Source organism: Oncorhynchus gorbuscha, linkage group LG16, assembly GCF_021184085.1.
Source record: "Oncorhynchus gorbuscha isolate QuinsamMale2020 ecotype Even-year linkage group LG16, OgorEven_v1.0, whole genome shotgun sequence".
Lineage (NCBI taxonomy): Eukaryota > Metazoa > Chordata > Actinopteri > Salmoniformes > Salmonidae > Oncorhynchus > Oncorhynchus gorbuscha.
The window spans coordinates 95,954,419-95,966,533 of record NC_060188.1 but is presented as its reverse complement, the minus strand read 5'-3'; the positions used below and the strand labels follow the sequence as shown (position 1 = coordinate 95,966,533).

General features: G+C 43.5%; 1 protein-coding gene across 1 annotated transcript; it reads right to left on the bottom strand.

Annotated features, from left to right (window-relative positions):
- Positions 1 to 530: 530 nt before the first annotated feature.
- Positions 531 to 10,100, bottom strand: LOC124000737 (dnaJ homolog subfamily C member 25-like). The gene is made up of 4 exons (XM_046307318.1): positions 9,727 to 10,100; positions 6,240 to 6,392; positions 5,571 to 6,041; positions 531 to 1,629 (listed from the first exon to the last, which is right to left on the bottom strand). The coding sequence occupies exons 1-4, from the start codon at positions 10,021 to 10,023 to the stop codon at positions 1,507 to 1,509; spliced, it is 1,044 nt and encodes a 347-aa protein (XP_046163274.1). The 5' UTR covers positions 10,024 to 10,100; the 3' UTR covers positions 531 to 1,506.
- Between the last annotated feature and the right edge of the window lie 2,015 nt (positions 10,101 to 12,115).

The window sequence follows — 12,115 nt, the reverse complement described above, 5'->3', positions numbered from 1 at the left end:
GGAACAGTGGGTTAACTGGCCTAGGAACAGTAGGTTAACTGGTCTAGGAACAGTGGGTTAACTGGTCTAGGAACAGTGGGTTAACTGGTCTAGGAACAGTGGGTTAACTGGTCTAGGAACAGTGGGTTAACTGGTCTAGGAACAGTGGGTTAACTGGTCTAGGAACAGTGGGTTAACTGGTCTAGGAACAGTGGGTTAACTGGCCTAGGAACAGGGGGTTAACTGGTCTAGGAACAGTGGGTTAACTGGTCTAGGAACAGTGGGTTAACTGGTCTAGGAACAGTGGGTTAACTGGTCTAGGAACAGTGGGTTAACTGGTCTAGGAACAGTGGGTTAACTGGTCTAGGAACAGTGGGTTAACTGGTCTAGGAACAGTGGGTTAACTGGTCTAGGAACAGTGGGTTAACTGGCCTAGGAATAGGGGGTTAACTGGTCTAGGAACAGTGGGTTAACTGTTAACAAATTCTTATTTTCAATGAAGGCTTACACCGGCCAAACCCTCCCCTAACCAGGACGACACTGGGTTAATAGTGTGCCGCCCTATGGGACTTCCGATCACGGCCGGTTGTGATACAGCCCAGGATTGAACCAGGGTCTGTAGTGATGCCCTCTAGCACTGCGATGCCTCAGACCGCTGCGCCACTCAGGAGCCCCCAATGGTTCGCGGACCAACGGAGACCAGAAGTAGAGCTAATTTGGATCTGATGGGATGACAGACCAGAGACAGACGAGCAGCTACAACGGACTGTAAACCTTGGGTTGTGTTCCAAATACAGTAGGCTTCGTAATAAGAGCAGCTCCTTCAGGCAGGTTTCTGATACAGGCAGAATGCTGAAAGACCATTTTATGAAAGGCAGCACCAGCAGTAAGTACACTGCAAAAAATATTCCATATACCTTAAAAGCTATAAAAAAATACCGTTCATCTTAAAACGTCCACAATCCATGAAAAAAAAATGATAATTTGAAGTACGACATCTTAATGAGTATAGAAGATATATGAACATAGAGATACACTAGAGCTCATCTTTTACCTTTGTTAAGTGTGCCCTCTATCCAACTAAATGCTCATGCACAATAACAGAGTGCAACAGTGTGAGGAAATCTGATGGTGCAACACTTCAAGCAGCGGTTTGAAGACGAGAACCTATGATTATAGACTCCACTTGTGTCTTCTATCAAAGAGGAGGGTTATCCCTCGCCAAACTCTGTCCAAAATAAGCCCAATGTATTTCTATGGGCTTAAGCAGACCAAAGATTATTGCCTGTCGGGACAACGACTCCTGTCATTAGGGCGGAGACATGAGCATCTCATCATTATATAAAAGATCTCTGTCCCGATAGAATATCTCTTGAAAATAATGTTACCATTCCATACAAACAGGAATTATTGTTAATCGTCTGTATAAACATCATCAGTAGATTTATTCACAAATACACAGGTATACAAACACAGTGTGACTGTATAACAGACACAAGTCAGGTGTGATTATTGATAGGCATGTTGTCAATCGTCAATAAAAGTGAGTCGTCCAGGGCCTTCATTCTTCATCCACCGTCGGTACCTCTTCCACCTGGGGTCCAGGGCCATCTTCGTCTTCATCTCTTCCTCCTGTTCTTCCTTGTACACCTGTACAACAACAGAAAACAATAGAACTGTAGAAACACATTCAGAAATCATTTGGGGTTTTTAATCTGTAACCATTTCCGATTAGTATCAGTCTGTTTCTGACCCACTTTGCCAAACATGGAGCTGGAAAAACACCTATATGTTGTGATCACATTGTAATACATGGTGCAAAGCTTCACACTGTTACTACTACTACTACTGCTACTACTACTACTGCTACTACTACTACTGCTACTGCTACTGCTACTGCTACTACTGCTACTACTGTTACTACTACTACAACTATACTGCTACAACTACACTACTGCTACTACAACTATACTGCAACTACACTGCTACAACAACTATACATACTCCTACAAATATCATACGACTACACTACTGCAACTACAACAACTATACTCCTACAAATATCATACTACTACACTACTGCAACTACACTGCTACAACAACTATACTCCTACAAATATCATACTACTACACTACTGCTACTACAAATATACTGCTACAACTACTACAACTATACTACAACTATCATACTACCACAACTACAAATATACTGCTACAACTACTACAAATATCATACTACTACAGTACTGCTACTACAACTATACTACTACAAATATCCTAATACAACTATACTAATACTGTTACTAGCTACTACATCTATAACTATACAACTACTACATAATTTTACTGCTACTAATACTGCTACAGCGTTACTACTAGCTCTATACTACTATACCAGTGATACAACTACTACTACTACTACTACTACTACTACTACTACTACTACTATAATACAACAACAACTTCTGCCGTCCACCCACCACTACTACTATAATACTAGATACTATAATACTACAACAACTTCTGCCGTCCACCCACCACTACTACTATAATACTAGATACTATAATACCAAATACTATAATACTACAACAACTACTGCCGTCCACCCACCACTACTACTATAATACTATAATACTAGATACTATAATACTACAACAACTACTGCCGTCCCCCCACCACTACTACTATAATACTAGATACTATAATACTAGATACTATAATACTACAACAACTCCTGTCATCCCCCCCACCACTACTACTATAATACTACAACAACTCCTGTCATCCCCCCACCACTACTACTATAATACTACATAATATAATACTAGATACTATAAACTACAACAACTTCTGTCCCCCCCACTAATACTACTATAATACTACATCAACTCCTGCCACCCCCCCACTACTACTACAGACCTCATAGTTGTCTTTGATCCAGAGCTGCCTCTCCAGTAAGGTGTCTCTACTACTACTACATTACTACAGACCTCATAGTTGTCTTTGATCCAGAGCTGCCTCTCCAGTAAGGTGTCTCTACTACTACATTACTAGACCTCATAGTTGTCTATGATCCAGAGCTGCCTCTCCAGTAAGGTGTCTCTACTACTACTACTACAGACCTCATAGTTGTCTTTGATCCAGAGCTGCCTCTCCAGTAAGGTGTCTCTACTACATTACTAGACCTCATAGTTGTCTTTGATCCAGAGCTGCCTCTCCAGTAAGGTGTCTCTACTACTACTACATTACTACAGACCTCATAGTTGTCTTTGATCCAGAGCTGCCTCTCCAGTAAGGTGTCTCTACTACTACTACAGACCTCATAGTTGTCTTTGATCCAGAGCTGCCTCTCCAGTAAGGTGTCTCTACTACTACTACTACAGACCTCATAGTTGTCTTTGATCCAGAGCTGCCTCTCCAGTAAGGTGTCTCTACTACTACATTACTACAGACCTCATAGTTGTCTTTGATCCAGAGCTGCCTCTCCAGTAAGGTGTCTCTACTACTACTACTACTACAGACCTCATAGTTGACTTTGATCCAGAGCTGCCTCTCCAGTAAGGTGTCTCTACTACTACTACTACAGACCTCATAGTTGTCTTTGATCCAGAGCTGCCTCTCCAGTAAGGTGTCTCTACTACTACTACTACAGACCTCATAGTTGTCTTTGATCCAGAGCTGCCTCTCCAGTAAGGTGTCTCTACTACTACTACATTACTACAGACCTCATAGTTGTCTTTGATCCAGAGCTGCCTCTCCAGTAAGGTGTCTCTACTACTACATTACTACAGACCTCATAGTTGTCTTTGATCCAGAGCTGCCTCTCCAGTAAGGTGTCTCTACTACATTACTACAGACCTCATAGTTATCTTTGATCCAGAGCTGCCTCTCCAGTAAGGTGTCTCTACTACTACATTACTACAGACCTCATAGTTGTCTTTGATCCAGAGCTGCCTCTCCAGTAAGGTGTCTCTACTACTACTACATTACTACAGACCTCATAGTTGTCTTTGATCCAGAGCTGCCTCTCCAGTAAGGTGTCTCTACTACTACTACTACTACAGACCTCATAGTTGACTTTGATCCAGAGCTGCCTCTCCAGTAAGGTGTCTCTACTACTACTACTACAGACCTCATAGTTGTCTTTGATCCAGAGCTGCCTCTCCAGTAAGGTGTCTCTACTACTACTACTACAGACCTCGTAGTTGTCTTTGATCCAGAGCTGCCTCTCCAGTAAGGTGTCTCTACTACTACTACATTACTACAGACCTCATAGTTGTCTTTGATCCAGAGCTGCCTCTCCAGTAAGGTGTCTCTACTACTACATTACTACAGACCTCATAGTTGTCTTTGATCCAGAGCTGCCTCTCCAGTAAGGTGTCTCTACTACTACTACTACTACATTACTACAGACCTCATAGTTGTCTTTGATCCAGAGCTGCCTCTCCAGTAAGGTGTCTCTACTACATTACTACAGACCTCATAGTTATCTTTGATCCAGAGCTGCCTCTCCAGTAAGGTGTCTCTACTACTACATTACTACAGACCTCATAGTTGTCTTTGATCCAGAGCTGCCTCTCCAGTAAGGTGTCTCTACTACTACTACATTACTACAGACCTCATAGTTGTCTTTGATCCAGAGCTGCCTCTCCAGTAAGGTGTCTCTACTACTACTACTACTACAGACCTCATAGTTGACTTTGATCCAGAGCTGCCTCTCCAGTAAGGTGTCTCTACTACTACTACTACAGACCTCATAGTTGTCTTTGATCCAGAGCTGCCTCTCCAGTAAGGTGTCTCTACTACTACTACTACAGACCTCGTAGTTGTCTTTGATCCAGAGCTGCCTCTCCAGTAAGGTGTCTCTACTACTACTACATTACTACAGACCTCATAGTTGTCTTTGATCCAGAGCTGCCTCTCCAGTAAGGTGTCTCTACTACTACATTACTACAGACCTCATAGTTGTCTTTGATCCAGAGCTGCCTCTCCAGTAAGGTGTCTCTACTACTACTACTACTACATTACTACAGACCTCATAGTTGTCTTTGATCCAGAGCTGCCTCTCCAATAAGGTGTCTACTACTACTACAGACCTCATAGTTGTCTTTGATCCAGAGCTGCCTCTCCAGTAAGGTGTCTCTACTACTACTACATTACTACAGACCTCATAGTTGTCTTTGATCCAGAGCTGCCTCTCCAGTAAGGTGTCTCTACTACTACTACATTACTACAGACCTCATAGTTGTCTTTGATCCAGAGCTGCCTCTCCAGTAAGGTGTCTCTACTACTACTACATTACTACAGACCTCATAGTTGTCTTTGATCCAGAGCTGCCTCTCCAGTAAGGTGTCTCTACTACTACTACATTACTACAGACCTCATAGTTGTCTTTGATCCAGAGCTGCCTCTCCAGTAAGGTGTCTCTACTACATTACTACAGACCTCATAGTTGTCTTTGATCCAGAGCTGCCTCTCCAGTAAGGTGTCTCTACTACTACTACTACATTACTACAGACCTCATAGTTGTCTTTGATCCAGAGCTGCCTCTCCAGTAAGGTGTCTCTACTACTACTACATTACTACAGACCTCATAGTTGTCTTTGATCCAGAGCTGCCTCTCCAGTAAGGTGTCTCTCTGCTCCGCCTCCAGACTGTCGAACTGAGACTGAGACATCTTCATGTTCCTCCTGATGATGTAGAGCTTCTCCTCGTCTCCGTACTCCTCTCTGCAGATGGTGAACCTGTAGATCCACTTACAGTACCAGATCACATAGGCACACAGGCAGTAAGGGAACAGGACAATCTGACAGAGCAGGATGTCCAAGATTTCAGGCTTCTGGTAGCCTCCCTTGATGTCGATCTTGTTCTTGATGATGTCACGGATTACCTCTTCTTCCTGTTCCCGGATCTCCTCTTTGGACCGGCGGTTCTTGCCCTTCTCTTTTGTCTTGTTCAGGAGACCCAGCTGCTTGGCTATCTCTGTCGCCTGGATACGAAACTTGGGGACCGTTGATAGGTAGTTGATGGCTTCAGTGTAGCTGGCCCACCAACTGTAGTACTGAAGGAAGAAAAGTGTTAGAATGTTTCCCAAATGGCAACCTATTCAGTGCACTTCTTTTGACCAGAGTCCTATGGACATGAAATAGGTTGCCACATGGGGACTATTTGGTTTTAGTGTGGAAACTATTTCCATTGAAATATATAATTGCATTTAAGCAAAAAAGACTTTTGAGAGTATGCGACGATACGACTGTACCTGAAAGATGGATATAGCAACCACGGTGACCAGAATGACAATCCGTACGTCCACTTTGGGTGCCAGTCGTCTCCTGTAGTAGGTGTAGTAGTGGCTGTAGTACTCTTCAGGGTGGTCCAGCATGTAGTCGTAGTCTCTACGGGAGTCCTCATCCTGAGACACAGGAGGAAATGGCTATTATTTTCACCTTCCTTTAACAAACTATTACGACCACTAGACAATAGGCCTAGTAACAAGAATAAAAGAAGATTTAAAAAAATATATATATATATATTAACTTTATTTAACTAGGCAAGTAAGTTAAGAACAAATTCTTATTTTTAATGACAGCCTAGGAACAGTGGGTTAACTGCCTTGTTCAGAATGACAGTTTTTTTTACCTTGTCAGTTCGGGGATTTGATCCAGCAACCTTTCGTTTACTGGCCCAACGCGCTAACCACTAGGCTACCTGCCCCTTATCAGAATGATTTACAGCTTTATGTATATATGAAGCATCTATGAGTAGGAGTGCTTACTTCGTATCAGTTTTTGCCTTTTAGATTACAACAAACAAGAAAATATAGCCATGGGGGCCCTGGTCCTAGATCAGCACCCCGACTTAAAGAAGCAGGAAGGACATACTGCCTCATTGCCTGCATCCGTAATGGGTCAGCGGTCAAACGACCTCCACTCATCACTGTCAAACGCTCCCTGAAACACTTCAGCGAGCAGGCCTTTCTAAATAGACCTGGCCGAGGTATCCTGGAAGGATATTGACCTCATCCCGTCAGTAGAGGATGCCTGGATATTTAAAAAAAAATGCTTTCCGAACATTTACATTACATTTAAGTCATTTAGCAGACCATCTTAAATAAACATGCCCCATTCAAAACATTTAGAACCAGGAACAGATATAGCCCTTGGTTCTCCCCAGACCTGACTGCCCTTAACCAACACAAAAGCATCCTATGGCGTTCTGCATTATAGCATCGAACAGCCCCCGTAATATGCAGCTGTTCAGGGAAGCTAGAAACCATTATACACAGGCAGTTAGAAAAAAAGGCTAGCTTTTTCAAGCAGAAATGTGCTTCCTGCAACACTAACTCAAAAACGTTCTGGGACACTGTAAAGTCCATGGAGAATAAGAACACCTCCTCCCAGCTGCCCACTGCACTGAAGATAGGAAACACTGTCACCACCGATAAATCCACCATAATTGAGAATTTCAATATGCATTTTTCTACGGCTGGCCATGCTTTCCACCTGGCTACTCCTACCCCGGTCAACAGCACTGCACCCCCATATCAACTCGCCCAAGCCTTCCCCATTTATCCTTCTCCCAAATCCGTTCAGCTGATGTTCTGAAAGAGCTGCAAAATCTGGACCCCTACAAATCAGCCGGGCTAGACAATCTGGACCCTTTCTTTCTAAAATTATCTGCTGAAATTGTTGCCACCCCTATTACTAGCCTGTTCAACCTCTCTTTCGTGTCGTCTGAGATTCCCAAAGATTGGAAAGCTGCCGCAGTCATCCCCCTCTTCAAAGGGGGGGACACTCTTGACCCAAACTGCTACAGACCCATATCTATTCTATCCTGCCTTTCTAAGGTCTTTGAAAGCCAAGTCAACAAACCGATTACCGACCATTTTGAATCTCACCATACCTTCTCTGCTATGCAATCCGGTTTTCAGAGCTGGTAATGGGTGCACCTCAGCCACGCTCAAGGTCCTAAACGATATCTTAACCGCCATCGATAAGAAACATTACTGTGCAGCCGTATTCATTGATCTGGCCAAGGCTTTCGACTCTGTCAATCACCACATCCTCATCGGCAGATTCGACAGCCTTGGTTTCTCAAATGATTGCCCTGCCTGGTTCACCAACTACTTCTCAGACAGAGTTCAGTGTGTCAAATCGGAGGACCGGTTGTCCGGGCCTCTGGCAGTCTCTATGGGGGTGCCACAGGGTTCAATTCTTGGACCGACTCTCTTCTCTGTATACATCAATGAGGTCGCTCTTGCTGCTGGTGAGTCTCTGATCCACCTCTACGCAGACGACACCATTCTGTATACTTCTGGTCCTTCTTTGGACACTGTGTTAACAACCCTCCAGGCAAGCTTCAATGCCATACAACTCTCCTTCCGTGGCCTCCAATTGCTCTTAAATACAAGTAAAACTAAATGCATGCTCTTCAACCGATCGCTACTTGCACCTACCAGCCTGTCAAACATGACTACTCTGGATGGCTCAGACTTAGAATACGTGGACAACTACAAATACTTAGGTGTCTGGTTAGACTGTAAACTCTCCTTCCAGACCTATATCAAACATCTCCAACCCAAAGTTAAATCTAGAATTGGCTTCCTATTTCGCAACAAGCACACTTCACTCATGCTGCCAAACATACCCTCGTAAAACTGACCATCGACTTTGGCGATGTAATTTACAAAATAACCTCAAATACCCTACTCAGCAAATTGGATGCAGTCTATCACAGTGCAATCCGTTTTTTCACCAAAGCCCCATATACTACCCACCATTGCGACCTGTACGCTCTCGTTGGCTGACCCTCGCTTCATACTCGTCACCAAACCCACTGGCTCCATGTCATCTACAAGACCCTGCTAGGTAAAGTCCCCCCTTATCTCAGCTCGCTGGTCACCATAGCATCTCCCACCTGTAGCACGCGCTCCAGCAGGTATATCTCTCTAGTCACCCCCAAAACCAATTCTTTCTTTGGCCGCCTCTCCTTCCAGTTCTCTGCTGCCAATGACTGGAACGAACTACAAAAATCTCTGAAACTGGAAACACTTATCTCCCTCACTAGCTTTAAGCACCAACTGTCAGAGCAGCTCACAGATTACTGCACCTGTACATAGCCCACCTATAATTTAGCCCAAACAACTACCTCTTTCCCTACTGTATTTCATTTATTTATTGATTTTGCTCCTTTGCACCCCATTATTTTTATTTCTACTTTGCACATTCTTCCATTGCAAATCTACCATTCCAGTGTTTTACTTGCTATATTATATTTACTTTGCCACCATGGCCCTTTTTGCCTTTACCTCCCTTCTCACCTCATTTGCTCACATCGTATATAGACTTGTTTATACTGTATTATTGACTGTATGTTTGTTGTACTCAACTAGCCTACCTGGTTAAATAAAGGTGAAATAGAACATAATAGAACATAAATAAATACATGCTCTACCTTTCTCAGGATACTACTACCGTAGCTCCGTGAAAAGGGACTATCCTGGTCACTTCACTGTTGAGTATCTTCACGTCTTTTGAGTAAATAGTAATTGACATTATTGGTACATTAGAAGCCAAAAGGATCAAATTGACTGCGGGCCTTTGATTCAGAGGTTAGAGAAAAGTGCCACATTGGCATATACAACATAAGTTGACGTCAGCGAGAACCGACGGAAACCCCAGTTTGGCCAGAGAGCTGGAGAAATGGAGGTCTATGGTACGAATCATCTGCAGGGTTTCTACACTTACCTTCAGAGTTTCATATGCAGTTGCAATGAGCAAAAAATGTTGATGAGCACTTTCACGTGTCTCGCCTGTGAGACTTGAGAATCTATCGGGGTGATACTTTCTGGCTAATTGTCTGTATGCACGACCTATGTCGGATTTAACCGCATCTCTCGGTACTCCGAGTACATCGTAACAAATCTCCGTGCCACAATAAAGTCCCTCGATAAGCGCCGTGGCAGAGGGTATGAGACCCACCCAAAATAACAAAATGCCTATCCATTGACCAAAGTGTCGCCCATTCTTCATGGGCGCAGCCATTTCACTATCGTCACAAGTTCTTCTTCGTGTTGCTTTCCGGTAGACTAGACGCTTTGTTGCGTATTGCCGCCTTTCACAGTTTGGGATGTATATTGCACATTTATTCACAAAAAAAGGGAGGGGGGGTGGAGTAATGGCTCCGCCATCTAACCTAGGGTGACCACATTTCCCGGATTGTGCTGGGACAGTCCCACACTTTGGCCCTTTGTCCCGCAACCAAACAATAATGTCCCCGCATATTATAAACAAATTCAAAAACACCGCAACAGATAAGTCGATTTCTCTCGTATTTCAGGCAGACATTCCGACCTGTGTCTTGCAGTCACGTTGCGTTTATGAACGTTATATATCATAAAGATGTGGCAGAAATGACTTGTTGGAAAGGTGGCATCCTATGACGGTGCCACGTTGAAAGTCACTGAAGTCTTCAGTCAGGCCATTCTACTGCAAATGTTTGTCTATGGAGATTGCATGGCTGTATGCTCGATTTTATACACCTGTCAGCAACAGATGTGGTCATAAAAAGCCAAATCCACTCATTTGAAGGGGTATCCACATACGTTTGCATATACAGTGCATTTGGAATGTATTCAGACCACAGTTAAGTTACAGCCTTGTTCTAAAATGGATTAAATTGTTTTTCCCCCCTCATAAATCTACACACAATACCCCATAATGACATCACAATACCCCATAATGACATCACAATACCCCATAATGACATCACAATACCCCATAATGACAAAGCAAAAACTGTTTTTTTTTTGGTGTGCAAATATATATATATAAATGATATCACATTTACATAAGTATTCAGACCCTTTCCTCAGTACTTTGTTGAAGCACCGTTGGCAGTGATTACAGTCCGACTCTTCTTGGGTATGACGCTACAAGCTTGGCACACCTGTATTTGGAGAGTTTATTCTCTGTAGATCCTCGCAAGCTTTCAGGTTGGATGGGGAGCGTCGCTGCACAGTTTTTTCCCCAGATATGTTTGATCGGGTTCAAGTCCGTGCTCTGGCTGGGCCACTCAAAGACTTTCAGAGAATTGTCCCGAAGCAACTCCTACATTGTCTTGGCTGTGTACTTTGGGTCGTTGCCCAGTTGGAAGGTGAACCTTCGCCCCAGTCTGAGGTCTGAGCGCTCTGGAGCAGGTTTTCATCAATGATCTCTCTGTACTTTGTTCCATTCATCTTTTCCTCGATCCTGACTAGTCTCCCAGTACCTGAAACTGAAAAACATCCCCACAGCATGATGCTGCCACCACCATGCTTCACCGTATGGATGGTGCCAGGTTTCCTCCAGACATGGCGCTTGGCATTCAGGAAAAAAAAAGAGTTCAATCTTGGTTTCATCAGACCAGAGAATCTTGTTTCTCATGGTCTAAGAGTCTTTAGGTGCCTTTTGGCAAACTCCAAGCGGGCTGTCATGTGCCTTTTACTGAGGAGTGGCTTCTGTCTGGCCGCTATACCATAAAGACCTGATTGGTGGAGTGCTGCAGAGATTGTTGTCCTTCTGGAAGGTTCTCCCATCTCCCTAGAATAACTCTGGAATTCTGTCAGAGTGACCATCAGGTTCTTGGTCACCTCCCCGACCAAGGCCCTTCTCCCCTGATTGCTCAGTTTGGCCAGGAGGCTGGCTCTAGGAAGAGTCTTGGTGGTTCCTAACTTTTTACAATGCAGAATGATGGAGGCCACTGTGCTCTTGAGGACCTTTAATAATGCAGACATTTTTAGGTACCCTACCCCAGATCTGAGCCTCGACACAATCATGTCTCAGAGCTCTACAGACAATTCCTTCGACCTCATGACTTGTTTTTTTTTGCTCTGACATGCACTTGTCAACTGTGAGACCTTATATAGACCGGTGTGTGCTTTTCCAAATCATGTCCAATCAATTGAATTTACCACAGAAGGACTCCAATCAAGTTGTAGAAACATCTCAAGGATGATCAATGGAAACAGAATGCACCGGAGCTAAATTTTGAGTCTCATAGCAAAGGGTCTGAATACTTATGTAAAAAGGTATTTGTTTTTTATTTTTACATTTGCAAAATGTTTTTTTTTTTAAACTGTTTTTACTTTGTCGTTAT

What these genes read in the sequence shown, in the direction of transcription:
- LOC124000737 (XM_046307318.1), bottom strand. Translation starts at nt 10,023, where the DNA reads ATGGCTGCGCCCATGAAGAATGGGCGACACTTTGGTCAATGGATAGGC. An exon ending in CTGCATATGAAACTCTGAAG is followed by an intron (nt 6,393 to 9,726) that starts GTAAGTGTAGAA and finishes CCTGTGTCTCAG; the next exon opens with GATGAGGACTCCCGTAGAGA. An exon ending in TTGCTATATCCATCTTTCAG is followed by an intron (nt 6,042 to 6,239) that starts GTACAGTCGTAT and finishes TTCTTCCTTCAG; the next exon opens with TACTACAGTTGGTGGGCCAG.